This window comes from Odontesthes bonariensis, chromosome 3 (genome assembly GCF_027942865.1).
Source record: "Odontesthes bonariensis isolate fOdoBon6 chromosome 3, fOdoBon6.hap1, whole genome shotgun sequence".
Lineage (NCBI taxonomy): Eukaryota > Metazoa > Chordata > Actinopteri > Atheriniformes > Atherinopsidae > Odontesthes > Odontesthes bonariensis.
This window is the reverse complement of record NC_134508.1, coordinates 12,218,941-12,235,341: the sequence shown is the minus strand read 5'-3', so window position 1 is coordinate 12,235,341 and position 16,401 is coordinate 12,218,941. Positions and strand designations below refer to the sequence as shown.

General features: G+C 41.4%; 1 protein-coding gene across 1 annotated transcript; it reads left to right on the top strand.

Annotated features, from left to right (window-relative positions):
- The first annotated feature begins 268 nt into the window (after positions 1 to 268).
- Positions 269 to 16,388, top strand: grm6b (glutamate receptor, metabotropic 6b). Its single transcript, XM_075460297.1, has 10 exons — positions 269 to 4,320; positions 7,282 to 7,498; positions 8,333 to 8,468; positions 8,603 to 8,757; positions 9,063 to 9,203; positions 9,327 to 9,527; positions 10,276 to 10,415; positions 11,005 to 11,628; positions 11,701 to 12,012; positions 14,896 to 16,388. The coding sequence occupies exons 1-10, from the start codon at positions 3,718 to 3,720 to the stop codon at positions 15,133 to 15,135; spliced, it is 2,769 nt and encodes a 922-aa protein (XP_075316412.1). The 5' UTR covers positions 269 to 3,717; the 3' UTR covers positions 15,136 to 16,388.
- Positions 16,389 to 16,401: the final 13 nt, after the last annotated feature.

Genomic DNA, 16,401 nt, shown 5'->3' with positions numbered 1-16,401 from the left:
TGTGCGGGCGAGAGAGGAAGTGTATGAATCAAATCGCTGCTCATCTAATCTCTCACAGTGACAGAGTTCCATCAATGCTCAGGGGGGAGGGTTCTGCATTTGCTTCAGCACTATGAAAAAAAAAAAAGTATTCGCTAGTCCACCTAGTGCTTTCTTCACAGACGCCTGCATGATAATCCCAATCTGTGGCCATTAGTGCTCTGAAAGAGCAAGTGAGGCGGGGGTTCACCAGAGAGGCAGAGGGAGGGAGGGAGGGGGTGCCTGGAGAGAGACGCACACACATGCGAAAGAACGGCAGAGAGGGAGAGCTTTTAAAGGATTTGGCAGTGATTCGTAGAAAATCGCTGCTGTAATGTTGCACTTCTCTCTGCTTCTGCCAGGATAGCATCTCCTAAAGCCTCAAAAGTGTGCGTTCAGGTTTTTTTTTTTTTTTTTTCCCATTTAGTCTCTTAGAAGTCACAACCATTTCTTTTTCAGAGCTTTGTTTTTGGTGTGTTTTAGTTCTTTTTGGATGGTGCACAGCAGACTGTCTGACATGACAGAGGATTTATTTTTGGTGTGGAAAAAAGAGCCTTGATTGTAGATAAATCTCATGATTTTGGACCATGGTTGGAGGCCCGCCTGCAAGAGCTCATATGATGGATAAAATCAAGACAGGTCCATGAAGAATGGGCAGGTAAGACAGCACTTCACTCTTTGCTTGTCTGTAAAGAGAACACGTCCGCAACAGTTGTTAGTTTTGTAGTTTACTTATTGATTCTTAGTCTTTTCAGCTGATTTCGTGTTTCAACTTAATGTTTCACAAATGTTGAAAAATAGAAGGATAGGACATGATAAATGCAACTTTGTGTAGGAGTATAAGTATGTGTCACAACTTCAAACAAGGTATTTCTTAAAGCATCCAGACTTCATATTTCTGCGTTACTATAAAAAATATTATAAAGAATTTTTGAAATGTCAAAATTCTGGCTGGAAATATTAAATATAGCGATTACCTTTATATTTGCAAATTCAAGAAAGAAAGAAAGAAGAAGAAAAAAAAAAAGTGATGCTCATGCGGATGTAATTAACCTGCTCCAGCTTTCGAGCACGGAATGCTGTGACAGTTAACGTGATGTTTTCTGTTCTGCAAAATTTATGGTGTTTGCCGTCATCGGCTCTCAGCCCTTCGTGATAAAAGCCTCCAGTGTTCACTCTGCACCATCCTGCACGCAGTCTGAGGTCTCGCTTCTTTTTCTTCATGCGTGTGTACATGTCCTGGTACTTTGTCCCTTTTCTTACAGCTTCTCACTTCTGATTTCGAACGCAAAATCAGATGGCAGGTGCTGTTTGCGCACTTTAAAACCAAGTAAGGATATCATCAGTTTCACAGACCAGTCGACAGCTCTGCGACTGCAATCTTTTGTTGTGCAACTAAAACGTATAAAACGTGGATTCTGCTGTGCAGAATTGAAGAGACATTTTCAATTCATTCACATTGTTGTTTTTTCCCCCTCTCCAATCTATACATATTTTTGAACAACAACACCTCCTAGTGATATTATTAAAAATAAAAGACTGAAATAAAACTGTTGAAACCTTTCACTTATTACTAGGGATGGGAATCGAGAACCGGTTCCCAGTGTTTCATTTCCTTGGAATCGTTTGACGATTTTGCAAACGATTCCCTTATCGATTCTAGTGGGCACGAATGACGTCACCACGCAACGTTGCATGGCGAGTCCAGTGCAGCCAGCAGTCAACAGTAAACATGGCGCCCAAGCGGTACAAACGCTCGAAAAATTTGATTACACTTCCCTAAAAAAGACGACAACAGGGCAACTTGCAAAGTGAATATTTCACCAAAGGGAGGAAATACTACCAACATGCAATAACTATGAATGAATGATTATCGTCGGTGAATCTGAACCCAGCAACGTTAGCAACGTTAGCATGTCCTCGGCTAACACTGTAGGTAACTAACTAACTAACAAACAAACACTGCCTATCATGTTAGCGCCATTTGCCTCATTGTAAAACCTGCTATTAGTAACGGTTAAGGTTAAATGAATGCCTTCTCAGGCATCACATTTAGATGAAATCATGAGAGACAGAGCCTGACTGGCTCAGAGCCAGAGGCTGGTGGTACTACCCCCAGTTCACGTCTACCTCCAGCTTCTCCTTTCACCAGAGCAGGGAAGAGTTAAATTACCCAGGCCATGATAGACCAATGTGGACCTCACCGTTGTTGGGTTTGTAAGGTCATGACTCGTGTTACTTCTAAACTAAACAAAGTTGATGCTAATCGACCGGTTTGTTGTCCTTTTTCTCCAAATGAGAATCGATAAGAGAATCGATAAAGAACCGAATCGTTAAGCAGAATCGAAAATGGAATTGGAATCGTAAAAATCTTATCAATTCCCATCCCTACTTATTACTGGCTTTTAGCACCTTTGGCAGCAACAGCCGCCTGAAGTCTTCTTCCCTCAAGCCTGGCACACATTTTCTTTGAAAGTTTCCTCCCACGCTTCTTGGCAGCAAATTTAAACCAGGTTAAACCAGGTTAAAGTGTCAGTGCTCACTCGTTTTCAGGTCTCTCCCTCGTTGCTCTACTGGGTTTAGGTCCAGGTGAGGCCTTTCATAGAGATTTCCTGACGCCACTCCTGTGTTTTCTTGGCTGTATGCTTTAAGTTGCTGTCTTGTTGAAATATAAACCTTCATCAGCACTACGGAGAGAGGGCTTTCATTCATGTGTGCTCCCTAAAGTCATTTTTCTTTTCCTAACTGGTCCTGTCAAAGAAAACTATCCCCACAAAATGATGCCGCCATCACCATGTTTTACTAGATGGATTGTATGATTGAGGTGATCATCAGGACCAGGTTTCCTTCCACCTTGCCAAAAAGTTCAATCTTTGTTTAATCAGATCAGAAGATTTCACATTTCATGGTTTTATAATGATTCAGATGCCTTTTTTTTTTTTTTTTTACAAATTCCACAAGGCCTTTTAATTCGGAATTGCCTCTGTAGTAAATTAACAGTGAAGCCACACAGACAGATCTAGTGAGTCGGCTGGTGATTCCAAACTTCTTCCATTTAAAAACAATGGAGGTTACCCTCTGGGCACTTTAAATGTTGCTAAAAATGTTCTCGCATCCTTCACCAAACCTGTTTATTGACACAATCCTGTTTCACGGGTCTACTCCTAGTTTGCCCAACCTTGTGGTTTGGTCTTCCCTTTAAACTTCCCATCAACTTAAAGAGGAAAGTACCAGCACTCAGTTGTGTTATGTGCAAGGATGTTAAAATTTCTTTAAATTGGATTTTTTTTGCAAAAGATCAAAACACACCTAAAACCTTTGCTTTGTCATTAAGCTATAATGTATATAGACTGATGAGAATAAAAACTGAATACATTTCAAGATGAGTCTGAAATATAATTGATTTGAATTCTTAAAAAGTTTCCTTTGCACTGTAATCCTCAAAGCCACACACTATATTTAAATGTTTTACAAGAACACAGTCTCGCAGATGTGAACAACTCACATAACACATAGAAATGAAGTGTGGAATTTTTCCATCCTTAAAATTATTGAGAATTTTAGACACTAAAAATCTACATGGTAAAACTGCTTTAGAAACACTTTCTAGTCTTCCCCTTTAGGGAGGACTGAGTCTATAAAAGTCATGCAAACTAATGATAATGCAGCGTTAATCAGAGCTTAACACCTCTTCTCTGAATGCCCTCAGCTGTCAAAGGTAGAGGGAGAGGCCTGGTGCTGTCAGTACCTCTTCTGATCTTCATCATGACATCAGAGGCCCGTTCAACTCGTCTCTTCTGCTGGCTCGTTACGTTAATTAGATACCAAACATGGCTTCAGCTGCTTTGGATTCTTCTGGTGGGTATCAGTCCGGTCTCGAAAGCCCAGCAGGGCACCCAGCCTCAGTCCCTCAAAATCGAGGGCGACATCACCCTCGGCGGGCTCTTTCCTGTACACTCTCGAGGGCCTGCGGGGGTCCCCTGTGGGGAGATCAAGAGAGAAAAGGGGATCCATCGACTGGAAGCCATGCTGTACGCCCTGGACCAGATCAACAGTGACCCTGACCTGCTGCCAAACATCACTCTCGGGGCTCGAATCCTGGATACCTGCTCCAGAGACACCTACGCCCTGGAGCAGTCGCTCACCTTTGTCCAGGCCCTCATTCAGAAGGACAACTCAGATGTGCGCTGCTCAAATGGAGAGCCCCCCATCATCCCCAAACCAGAGAGGGTGGTCGCCGTGATTGGGGCATCGGGCAGCTCGGTGTCCATCATGGTGGCCAATGTGCTCAGACTGTTTTCTGTGAGTTTTCTCTTGTTCTCAATATTTATGACTGTCCCTCTTCCCAGTAAAATAAGATAACACAAATGGAAGCCACAAACTGCAAGGGAAGAGGAAATAGAGAGGCACATGATCTAGAGTAGAGTTCCATCTAAGTGTTGAGCCCAAGATAATTGAGATGGGTTCCAGGACAGTTATAGAGATCAGTCACTCCAAACGAATCACTTTTTGCTGAATACTGAATAATAATTCAGAATATTATGGGTGTTCTGTAGTACGTTAGTGTTACCCTGTATTTCCATTCTCCATTTTCTCATAATAGGAAAATAAAGATAAAAGATGTAAAAAAAAAACATATTTTCTTCAAGCCTCTGATATCCATAATTAATGAGTAATGTCAGCTTAAAAATATTGCTTAATCTTTAATGGCCAACAGAGAAGCACTAAGTGTAGGCATTAGATTATTTTTTTTATAATATACAATATATGATATCATAAATTGCATTAGATCATCGCAGCTTTTACCAGAGCAGTGACCATTAGTGCTCAATAAGAAGACCTCAAATTTGTCCGAACTCACACTTTCAAAGATTTGTTTGATGGCTCGAACTAACTGAAGTAGTATTTCCTGTTTTACTCATTCTACCAGTGCCTGCTCACTTACGTAGTTCCCTGCAGATCTGATTCAGAATCATCTGCGTAGTTATAGTTCCTACTGAATTTGACATCAGATGATAACGTGTCCCTCTGCAATCATTAAATCCTTAAATTTTTCGGTCTTGTACACAATAATGGGCATGGCGAGGTTGAACAATTCATAATAGAATCCCATAAAGGTATTTGACGCTACACTTAACTTATTGCCTCTGAACAATGACAGACATTTGTCTTATTCAGTCCGATTTGATAATGAGAGTGTAACAAGGTGTGTAATCAGAATGAACCACTCTATTGCCGGCTGAACTATTTTACAGGGCTCTGAATCCTTTGTCATCAGTGGCCTCTGAAGTCTAATCCATGTTATGTGTGCAGCGTTTAATTTATCTTTTTCAGGTGACTGACCTTTGTCATGGATTTGATATGTCACTGATTGCACATTACCTATATAGCAATGATGGATAATTGAATTTGTGCCAATCCCTCATTTTGTTGTTATATATCCAGAAATATCTAAATAAAACAAAACTAAACAAATATTTTTATTTTCATGGATGAGGCTTGTTGTCGCATTCCTTATGGTGATCACGCTGATTTGAGAGCAAAGGAGAGGCAGTTTGCACACAAGGCAGATGTTAACTACAAAATTATAGATCCCAACCTCCACTAAGCCCCTCTCAGCAGCTGAAAATAGAGCATCAGGGCAGCAAGATGACGCTGCTTCTAGGATAACAGAAACTTGTGACCCGGGCAGAGTAGATCCAGCTAAATGGTGTGTTTCCTCCCACTGTCCATATGTGCTGCCTTTTGGACTGAGGATACTTCTAGACTGATGTCCACTATAGATTGGACATCAGCTCTTAACCAGGAGGGAAGCTGTTTCAGCCCCCTTTGAAGGTTTTGTTGACAGACAGATGAATGAAATGTTCAGGTTTGCTGTTCATCTCACATAAATGTAGGTGCAACATCTTAAGGGTTTTGACAACTCACCAGCCAATTGAAGCAAATTTTAGATTAACATTTGGCTCTTGGAACCTGCGAAATGGAGTTGTTTTTCATTTTTACACTAAATGAAAGCTTCCTAAACAAGGCTTCAAAAAGCAGTAAATACATCAACTGAGACTGAAGTTGATGTCAGTGGTAGTTGCCTGTTTAAAAAAAAAAAAGTTCTTAAAATGTACCTATTTCGGATAATGACTGAAAAATGTGCTGTTATTTAATCTTTTACAAACATTGGAATGCACATTTTCTCCAGTAACCCATTGTTCTAGATTACATTGATACACGCAGCTAATATGTTTGTCGCAGCCTCTTTTTCAGTGTTGGGTCAGACTAGACTATAATAGGATAGTTATGTTATCGATAGAGCTCATTGATTTTTACATGTGAATTAGAGCAGATGCCTTTTGGGATTAATTTGCAGAGGATTATTGTTCAGTACAAATTTGTGTGCAAACATTTGATTGCCTCTAAGTCACTGAGACAGACTCCTTTGGAAACTGATGTCCATCGCTGGACTGATCACTTTCACAAGGTGGTAGAATAGGTTCAGTTTGGCAGACCTTCAGCCTTGGTTGAGGATGTGGTCTGGGCCATGGAAGCTGACTAGGAAATGTTAGGTGGATAGGGCTAAAACTGAGCGTCAATTTTAAGCTGCATGTGGCCATCAGAATTAAATATATTGTATGGCTTACAGCTGAGAAATGCTAACCTTTTTCTAGTCTCTTGATCTCTGTCTCTCCTGCTGTGCTTAACATAATTTGCCTAAAACCCCTATAATCCTTCCAGATAATCTGTGAAATGGTTCTCGCTCCTCTCTCCTTCTCCCTTCACTACCCCTTGTGTCTCTCCTCGTCCCCTCCAGAGGGCCCGACGTTAAGCCACGCAGGGGCTCCAGCATTAGCAGATTCAGGGTTGAGACTGTCGACATAAACTGTGTCATTAAAGAAGTAGCAGACTAGTAAATTAATCTCCACATCATTTTTCCCCTTAAACAAATGCTTTTACAGCAGTGGTTTGTTCCATTTGTATTTCACTGTGGTGTTGGATATATCCTCAGCACTGTATCTGTTCAAGCGTTGAGCGCAGAGCAAATTTGAGATTCTAACGCACAACTGGCCAGCATAAATGTGAAAAGCTTCCATTAAGACTCCGTTAAGGGCTTGTTTGTGACTAAGTGGTGCATCATCCTTTGACATGGTTCATTGCCTCTTCTTGTCAGCCCTTTTACCTTTTGGTTCATGTATTGGCCTAATAATCAGAGCTGCTCACGTTTTCCACTTGGCCAGACTCTTTCATCACCACTGACCCATCCATGTGTCTCAGATCCCCCAGATCAGCTACGCCTCCACTGCCCCAGAGCTGAGTGACAAGAGCCGCTATGAGTTCTTCTCCCGTGTGGTGCCTCCCGACTCCTACCAGGCCCAGGCCATGGTGGACATAGTCAAAGCCATGGGTTGGAACTACGTCTCCACACTGGCCTCTGAGGGCAACTATGGAGAGAGCGGCGTCGACGCCTTCCTACAGATATCCAGAGAAGCAGGTTGAGTTCTGGCTATGTAAATGTAAATTCACTGCTGCGATGTTGAGGGATTACTCATCAAGCCCTACTGTTCTTGCTCATTAAAAGACTAAAATAGGAGAGAGCAATCCTTTAATACTCAAAGACTAACGGGGCAAGCCATCATATAGGTTTAAAAGCAGGAATGTTGTGACAAGCGTTCAGATTTGATTTCATTAAACCCCACACACCAGTAATTGACAGTAAATATGTGAATATGATTTTTTTTTTTAATGGTTTGCTGTGTAATTTTGTAGAGACATTCGTATGACGACATAAAATGCAAATTCCCAGCAGCCTCAGCTGTACTGTGTGTTTAAGCTGCTACTCTTCTAATGCCAGCATGCCAAATTAGTATCCGAAACATTGTACTCGCTAAACAATGGCACGTTAGCAATACCATTGTGAGCATGTTAGCGTGAGTTTCAAAGCTCCTCGTGTGACTATATTCTTGTAGTCGTGAATTTTTAATGAAACACTGTGAACACAGTGTAAGAGCCTTTTATTCCTGGTTTATAGAGTAACAGCCATGTTAGTAAGAGACTGAATAAGGACAAATTGTTTAAAATGCTCGCAATCAAACGCTAATGATGTGCTCATACAGTGTAAATGTAGTTTAGCCTGTGCATCATCTTACCTAACAAGTGAGCATGCTATATTTCTGCAAATTATACTGATGATCCTGAGGAAGAGCATGCTTATGTGCCATCTTTGTATGACAGTATGTAACATGGAGTCTTATTTTAAGAGTTTTTTTAGCAGAAAATGATAGGGATGTTTAGTTCTACCAACAAGTTTGTGATGTCTCTCACACAGGAGGGCTGTGTATTGCACAGTCCATAAGAATCCCCAGAGAGCCCAAACCAGGGGAGTTTGAAAAAATCATCAAGAGATTGATGGAGACCTCTAACGCTCGTGGGGTCATCATCTTTGCCAACGAGGATGACATAAAGTGAGTCAAGCTCTTCTTCGTGCCATTTGTCGATATGAAATCAGCCCGAAGCTGAAATGTGCACAAGGAAGCTGTTTTATGTTGTTTGATTGTCATTTCGAAACAGTGTGATTTATCTATGTGCTCTGTTTCAGACGGGTGTTGCAGACTGCAAAAAAATCCAACCTGACAGGCCACTTCCTATTTGTTGGATCCGACAGTTGGGGGGCCAAAAACTCCCCCATTGAAGATCAGGAGGAAGTGGCCGAGGGCGCTGTCACTATCCTGCCCAAAAGAGCCTCTATTGATGGTAGGACAATGTATTAAATCAGAATATTACATCTGGGTCTGTTTGATCCAATACGATTCAAATACCTTCAAAAGCATGTGGAATATCTATCTAATAACAAAGCAATGAAAAAAAATGAAAAGAATGACTGATAATGTGGTATTTTTGACATGCATGAATTGAGAATCTGATTCAAAGCCGTACATTCTTGTTCTTTTTGTTTGTTTTAACCCATATTTCTTACTAGAAACATATAAAACTCTTGTATTTTGACAAATGTTCACTATCTTTAATTGAATTAAAATGAATGTTAAATATTGGTATAGGGTTCGACCAGTACTTCACTTCAAGGTCTCTAGAAAACAACAGAAGAAACATCTGGTTCGCAGAATTTTGGGAGGACGACTTTAAGTGCAAACTAACTCGACCTGGCATAAAATACGACCCAGGTAGAAGAAAATGTACAGGTGAGGGAGCTACAGTTTAACCTGCAGGGAAGCAATTGAGCATTTAAAGCTAAATTTATCTGTGTTAGAGCACACTTTGTCCTCCTCATCATCACCTTGTGTGACATTTTTGTTGTCCGCTAGGTGAAGAAAGAATCAGTCGAGACTCTCAGTATGAGCAGGAGGGCAAGGTGCAGTTTGTGATCGATGCTGTGTATGCCATGGCCCACGCCTTGCACAGCATGCACATGGACCTCTGCCCCGGCTCCATGGGTGTCTGCGAGAAAATGGACCCCGTGGAAGGACAGATGCTCCTCCAGTATATTCACGCTGTAAACTTCAATGGTAAGGTTTAAATTGTAATCCTTTTTTCTTCACCTTTCTCATTTAAAAAACAACAACAACGATTTAGAGAAAAGGGGACTTTCATAGCTTTTGCCCAAACTGGAGCGGAAACGCTGATATTTATGTTGGCAAACGTTTTGAAAAATAAATAAATAAAAAAAGATTAAAAAAAAGCTCATTCAAAAGAGAAAACAACAGAAGAGAGGTCAGCTTAAAGAGGGAAGGTTTAAGATCTTTCTGGTAATGTCCCGAGCTGCACAACACAGCGCATTTCTTCAAAGCTTGCTCCCCTCTGGGCTACCTCCATTTTTTTCTCTGTACATAACACTCCCACTTTTCATCCCACATCTTTCATGGAAATAAAGAAAAAAGTCTTAGTTTGAAAAAGGACACAAAAAAAGAGAGTTTTATGAAAGCCTATTTACTGCTCTCCTCTCGCTGGATGACCTTGGCTTGTATGGTAGACTTTCTGATTGAGTGCCTGCAGGGACCTGAGAGGAACATTCAATCATGTTAGGGCTGCAGAGCAGAGTGCACTGAAAGACTGTTTGCATGGAGGAGAGCCTTCACTAAAAAGCATCCTGGACTCAGCTTTCACATGATTGCACAAGACTGAAGTAAGCAATACAAGTTACACTCAACAGTGTGTGGGTGTTCTCTCAGCCAGCTAAGACAGCTTGAATTCCTCATCTGCTGTCTCCTCTTTCTTTAGCATGGAGGTTATTAAAACTCTGTCTCCATTTAACAGGCAGCGCAGGAACTGGAGTAATGTTCAATGAGAATGGAGACGCTCCTGGTCGGTATGACATCTTCCAGTACCAAATGTCCAATGTCAGCAACCCCGGCTACAAGGTTATCGGCCAATGGACAAACCACTTGCGACTCAATGTAAATAATTGAACTTCAGAAATCAAATAACTTGCTTTCTTACTTTGAGTTAGTTAAAAAAATAATATGTGAACTTGGTATAAAGACTGGAACTGAGGAAACTCCTCCTTCTTTTTTCTCCTTCTTTTTTTAGTTACTGTGATGTTGTTAAGCATCCAGAGGTGAATCAAGGTGGTGACTGTTCACATCCATTCAATTGTCCTGTACAAAACCTTCACAAATAAATAAAACTGGATCTCTCCCCTTTTCCAGTCTCTGTGCCAGGTTTCCTTTGCCAGAACCCAGCTAAATGAGCTTTGTGCTAATACTCATTACCGTGCTATATCTCTTTTATTCCTTTACAAAAAACATATTTATTGATTTATTTATTTTTAACAGGGGGTCATTTACAAGATTGTTTCCTAGGCTAACTGTTGAATCTTAGCATTCACATCAGTATTGGGGAGGCATTTTCTTGCCAAGCAGATGAAAAGTACTCTCTAGAATTCACCATTGTGCCTAGCTCTTTCTTTGTTAGACACGGAAAGTAATTTAGTTCAGCTCGTGGTTGCATGATGAATTAAGGTGTGTATTTGAACATCTTTCCTAGGTGGAGGAGATGCAGTGGTCAGGAGGTGACCGTAAAATCCCAGAGTCAGTGTGCAGTTTCCCCTGTGAGCCCGGTCAGAGGAAAAAAATGGTAAAGGGTGTTCCCTGCTGCTGGCACTGTGAGCTTTGTGATGGCTACCAGTATCAGCTGGATGAGTTCACCTGTGACCTGTGCCCTTTCAACATGAGGCCCTTTGAGAACCGCACGGATTGTCGGCCAACACCCATCATAAAGCTGGAGTGGAGCTCTCCTTGGGCCATCATCCCCGTCTTCCTGGCAATCCTGGGCATTCTTGCCACCACCGGAGTCATTGTCACTTTCATGCGTTTCAATGACACACCCATTGTTCGGGCCTCTGGGAGAGAGCTCAGCTATGTGCTGCTGACGGGCATCTTCCTCATCTACCTCATCACCTTCCTCATGATTGCAGAACCCAGTGCAGCTGTGTGCGCCTTCCGCCGGCTGCTGCTGGGGCTCGGTATGTGCATCAGCTACGCCGCCATGCTCACCAAAACTAACCGGATCTACCGCATCTTTGAACAGGGAAAGAAGTCAGTCACACCTCCCAAGTTTATCAGCCCCACCTCTCAGCTGATTATCACCTTTATACTCATATCAGTGCAGGTAAGCTTGTGAATGCTTCTTTCACATACATGGGCACATCTTTTTGGCAGTCTGACGCTCCTTTCTCTACAGTTTCTCGGGGTGTTCATCTGGTTTGCCGTGATGCCCCCTCACGCAATCATCGACTACGAGGAGCAGAAGCCTCCAAACCCAGAGTTTGCCCGTGGAATCCTCAAGTGTGACATGTCCGACCTGTCCCTCATATTGTGTCTGAGCTACAGTATCGTGCTGATGATCACCTGTACGGTGTATGCGATAAAGAGCAGAGGAGTTCCTGAGACTTTCAACGAGGCCAAGCCCATTGGCTTCACCATGTACACCACCTGCATCATCTGGCTGGCCTTTGTGCCCATATTCTTTGGCACAGCACAGTCTACAGAGAAGGTGGGGAATCCAAACAATTTTGCAAACCTCACTGATCACTGCTAGGCTTTAGAAGAGTCAGATATTTAAAATAATTTAGAATTTAGACAGCTTTATTGTTTGATTAATTTTTCAAGCAATATTAGCTTATTTTAGCTTCTCCAGTTTGAACATTTAAAAAAAAAAATTATGTCTTATTTAGTCTATTTTGGCTCTATTTTAAAGGGATAGTTCGCCTCTTTTGACATGAAGCTGTATGACATCCCATATTAGCAATATCATTTATTAAATTTGACTTACCCCCTGCTGCGTCCTGTGAGCCGAGTTCCAGCCTCATTTTGGTGTTGATGAAGGTAGTCCGGCGAGTTGGCTGGGGCCACAAAAATAAAGCGTTTTGCTTCTCAAAATAATATGCGTTCAAAAGAGTAATGCATTTGCATTACAAAATCGTTCATCCAGAAAAAGTCAGACCTCACAATCGCTTGGCGCTATTTTCTCTCCCTTCATATCAATGCGTTCAGCTACCTGCCGATAGCCGCGCATGTCATGGTGTTTACTGCTTGGAAGCAGGGGACTGCTCGGTCTGCACTTCGGTCTGCACGGTTTACACAGCACGTAGTGATACAAAGGGAGAGAGAAAATAGTGCCAAGCGATTGTGAGGTCTGACTTTTTCTGGATGAACGATTTTGTGATGCAAATGTATTACTCTTTTGAGCACATATTATTTTGAGAAGCAAAACGCTTTATTTTTCTAACCCCAGCCAACTAGCCGGACTACCTTCGTCAACGCAAAAACGAGGCTGGAATTCGGCTCACAGGACGCAGCAGGGGGTAAGAAGATGTTCATAAATGATGTTGCTAATATGGGATGTCATACAGCTTCATGTCAAAAGAGGCGAACTATCCCTTTAATACTTTGGAGTCTTGAACTTATAAAACAAGACATTTAAACCAACAACTGTTTGTTGCATTCTCATATTTAAAGTTTTTATGATGAACCTATAATCTATAACTACTGTATTTGTTTCTTAATTTTGTTTCATTTCATTTCATTTCATTGTTTCCTTTTTTTTCATTCAAACACACCTTCAGGTCACCTTTGACAATGTTACTTAAAAAAAAAAAAAAAAAAAAGCAAGGAAACCCTGCTCCAGTGTTTGGTTTGTCCCTTCTGGGCTACTGTAGTAACAGCATTTTTTAAGGTAAATTCCTGGTTCAAACGTATGAAAAAAGCAATTCCTGTTTTTATGTAATTCAACACTAAAGAAAATATCTTCCTAAATATTATGTTTCTTCAAATAAATTGTCATTCATGTAGTGACACCACACATGTCCAGGAAAATCCCATCATCATTGCTTTTAGAATATTATGTAATTAATGATTTGTATTAGGCCAATATTTTATATAAATACCAGTAAATATAATATAGAATTTTTTTTAATGCCGATTGCAGCACATGCCATTTAACATATTATTGCATCATTAATGATAATCAATTTTGATGCCTAAATTAATGGACAAATTAATAGACTGCTACTCCACCCAAAAAAAAAATATAATATATATATATAGCTGTTTTTTCATCATCAGATTGTTTTCAGATAATAACATTTTTCAGCTGTAAAATAAATGTGAGATTTTGGAGCAGCGGTCTTAAATTATTCTACATAATCCCATTTCTCCACTTTTGAAACGAACAATAAGATTTCACTACATTCGTGTCTTTGTAATGTACTGTCCTTTCTATAAATAGGAGTGCATTAAACTGAGAGGTGAATCAAATGATGCAACACACAATAAGACACGCTAATAGTGAGAGAGTAAAGGAATCCCTCAGATGTTTTAAGTGAAATCTGGGTGTGCTGCCTGTCATATCATATTTGCTTCCTGGTGCACTCCCAGGACATCCTGTTTCCACTGTACTGAGAGTTTCATTTAGCTTGTGGGCTATTCTCTGCCACCACAAAGCGCAAGACTGTTGAGGGAATATTTCAAAAATACAGACAAGCTTTGACTAATAGTGAGCTGCATTATGACTCAGTCAGGCTGAAACAGTTAAAGCCCGAGGTGCTTTTGAAGTCTTTTCACCTCCTCCGAATGGAAACGAAGTGAATTAAGTGAAGGCAGGAAACAAGGTCAGATGAGCTGAGAGGCGATAGGAACCCCGCCGCAGACCCATTCGACCATCCTGTTCAATTAATCACTTAGAAAAATGGGATTTAACTTGTTCGACTCCACAAAGTGGAGTCCATTATCTGCCCATCATGTGCAGACACATGTGTAGGAGGAGGTTATCTACCTGTCTGCCGACTGTCACTACACATGGAAGCACCCTTCACTGCCTCTGAGTCCATCTCCCTGCTCGCCTCGGGCACACACATACACTCCACTTCACTCCTAAATCACTAAAAATTCTTTGGATATGAGAGGCCACTAAGAACAGACGATAAAAAGCATGTTGAAGATGAAAAGAAGAAAACTTCAACCTGTGTGATAACAGGGTGTTCTGCAGCTGATAGTAGAACAGAGCAGCAGAATGATAGTTTGTGACTTATTTATGGCATAAATATATCTTATTTATGGCACGGGACTTCTTGTGTAATTGCCCTGTACGGTTTTCTCGAATAGTGAGTTAGCAGCTTATTTATATCTCCAGTCTGATTATCATTATATTTTGCAATGAGAGAAAGAGCAGAGAGGACATGTGGTTGAACCCATAAATAGAATCTCCTTTCCTGACCATAAACCAGGGAAACCAGGATATAAATCATTCATCGGGGGAAAAACACTGTGCTTTCAGATGAAAAGTGTTTTTTTTTCAGGGGTTAACTGTAGACTTGTGCAGCCACAGTGAACAGCTGTGTGTGGAGATATTTTTCTGACTTCTGTGTCTCTGTTGCAGATGTTCATCCAGACGACCACTCTTACAGTGTCCATGAGTCTGAGCGCCACCGTATCCTTGGGCATGCTCTACATCCCCAAGGTCTACGTCATCATCTTCCACCCGGAGCAGAACGTCCAGAAGAGAAAGCGCAGCCTCAAAGCTGTGGCGCAGGCGGCCACCGTGTCCACGCACCTGTCCCAGAAGTCCAATGACAAACAGAACGGAGAGTCCAAGATAGAGCCGGATAGGTCCCAGTAATGACACATCACGATGGTCAACGATAAGCAAGAGATCAACATTTAGTCGGTTTTTGACTGTACTGTTGGTTTCTAATCTTTATGTGAGGAGTGAAACACCAGCAAAGACAGATGGTGGACGATATTTCTTTTGACGCTTATTTAGATAACTGTATTCGACCTGGACTGATGCACAAAAAGAATGGGAACTTTGCAAAACACACACCCACGAACTGCAAACATAGAGTGGTGTGGAGTCGACTTCAAACTGAATTTACCACATACACGCCTCAACGGAATAAAGAGGTATTGTTTAAACTCTCCCTGGGAAAAGCTACTTAAGAAAACTAGTGAAGCTCAAATGGCAACCTTTGTCCCACAGGAAAATGTACATCATGTATGTGGAATCCCATGACGCTGTTAAAATGTAACTGTTCACCGGCTGCAAAAGCACTGCATGGATTATGTGTTATATGTAGACCTGAATGTTTTGAAACATTGTTTATGAGGAGTGTTGTGATATTTTTCTTCTCATTGCACTGGAAGGAAAGTAGCTAAAAATGTACCACCTCGTCTGCATTACGCGTCCCAAGATCCACGGGAGGTTGATGATGAGCCACAGATCTATAATCGCTCACAGCGAAATCCGTCACTTCCCAGTCACTGATGCCTCACAGTAATTTGCTTTAATCAATGTTATAATGACACTAGCTGGTTTTCATTGTGGACTTATTTAGTGGATCCAAACAGGATACAAGTGATTGCTACCAGGATGTTTATCCTCCACCTGGTACTTTTACCTCTCTATCGTGGAAAACAATGCCTGGCATTTCCCTATATTGTTTGTCAAATCATAAAGCATTCTACTCAAAGGTCAGATGGTATGGCAACATGCCAAAAGTCTGGCTTCTTTTAGGTCCATGCATGAGAACCTAAGGTTTAACCCACAACAGCAAATTCTCATTTTGGCAAACATTCAAATTCATGGGAGTGACAGTGACCCGACAACAGCCTGCACTTCTGTACAGTATTGTTAATTGATCGCCGTGTGTAACTCAGGTTTGACCATTTCGACTGGAATTCTCTCTGTACTGGTGCAGTCTTTTCATTATAAATGGATTCAGCAGCCACCACGTGCAGTGCATGTTTACTCCAAGTGTGAGCTCTGCCAGATTCAAGTCCTGACGTGTGAAAAAGTTGTTTGTGCTGCCCTCTGCAGGAGAGCACAGCTCAGTGGCGCCTTTGTAAATGGATGCATGGAAAGAACCGTTTGTAAACCCCACACAAA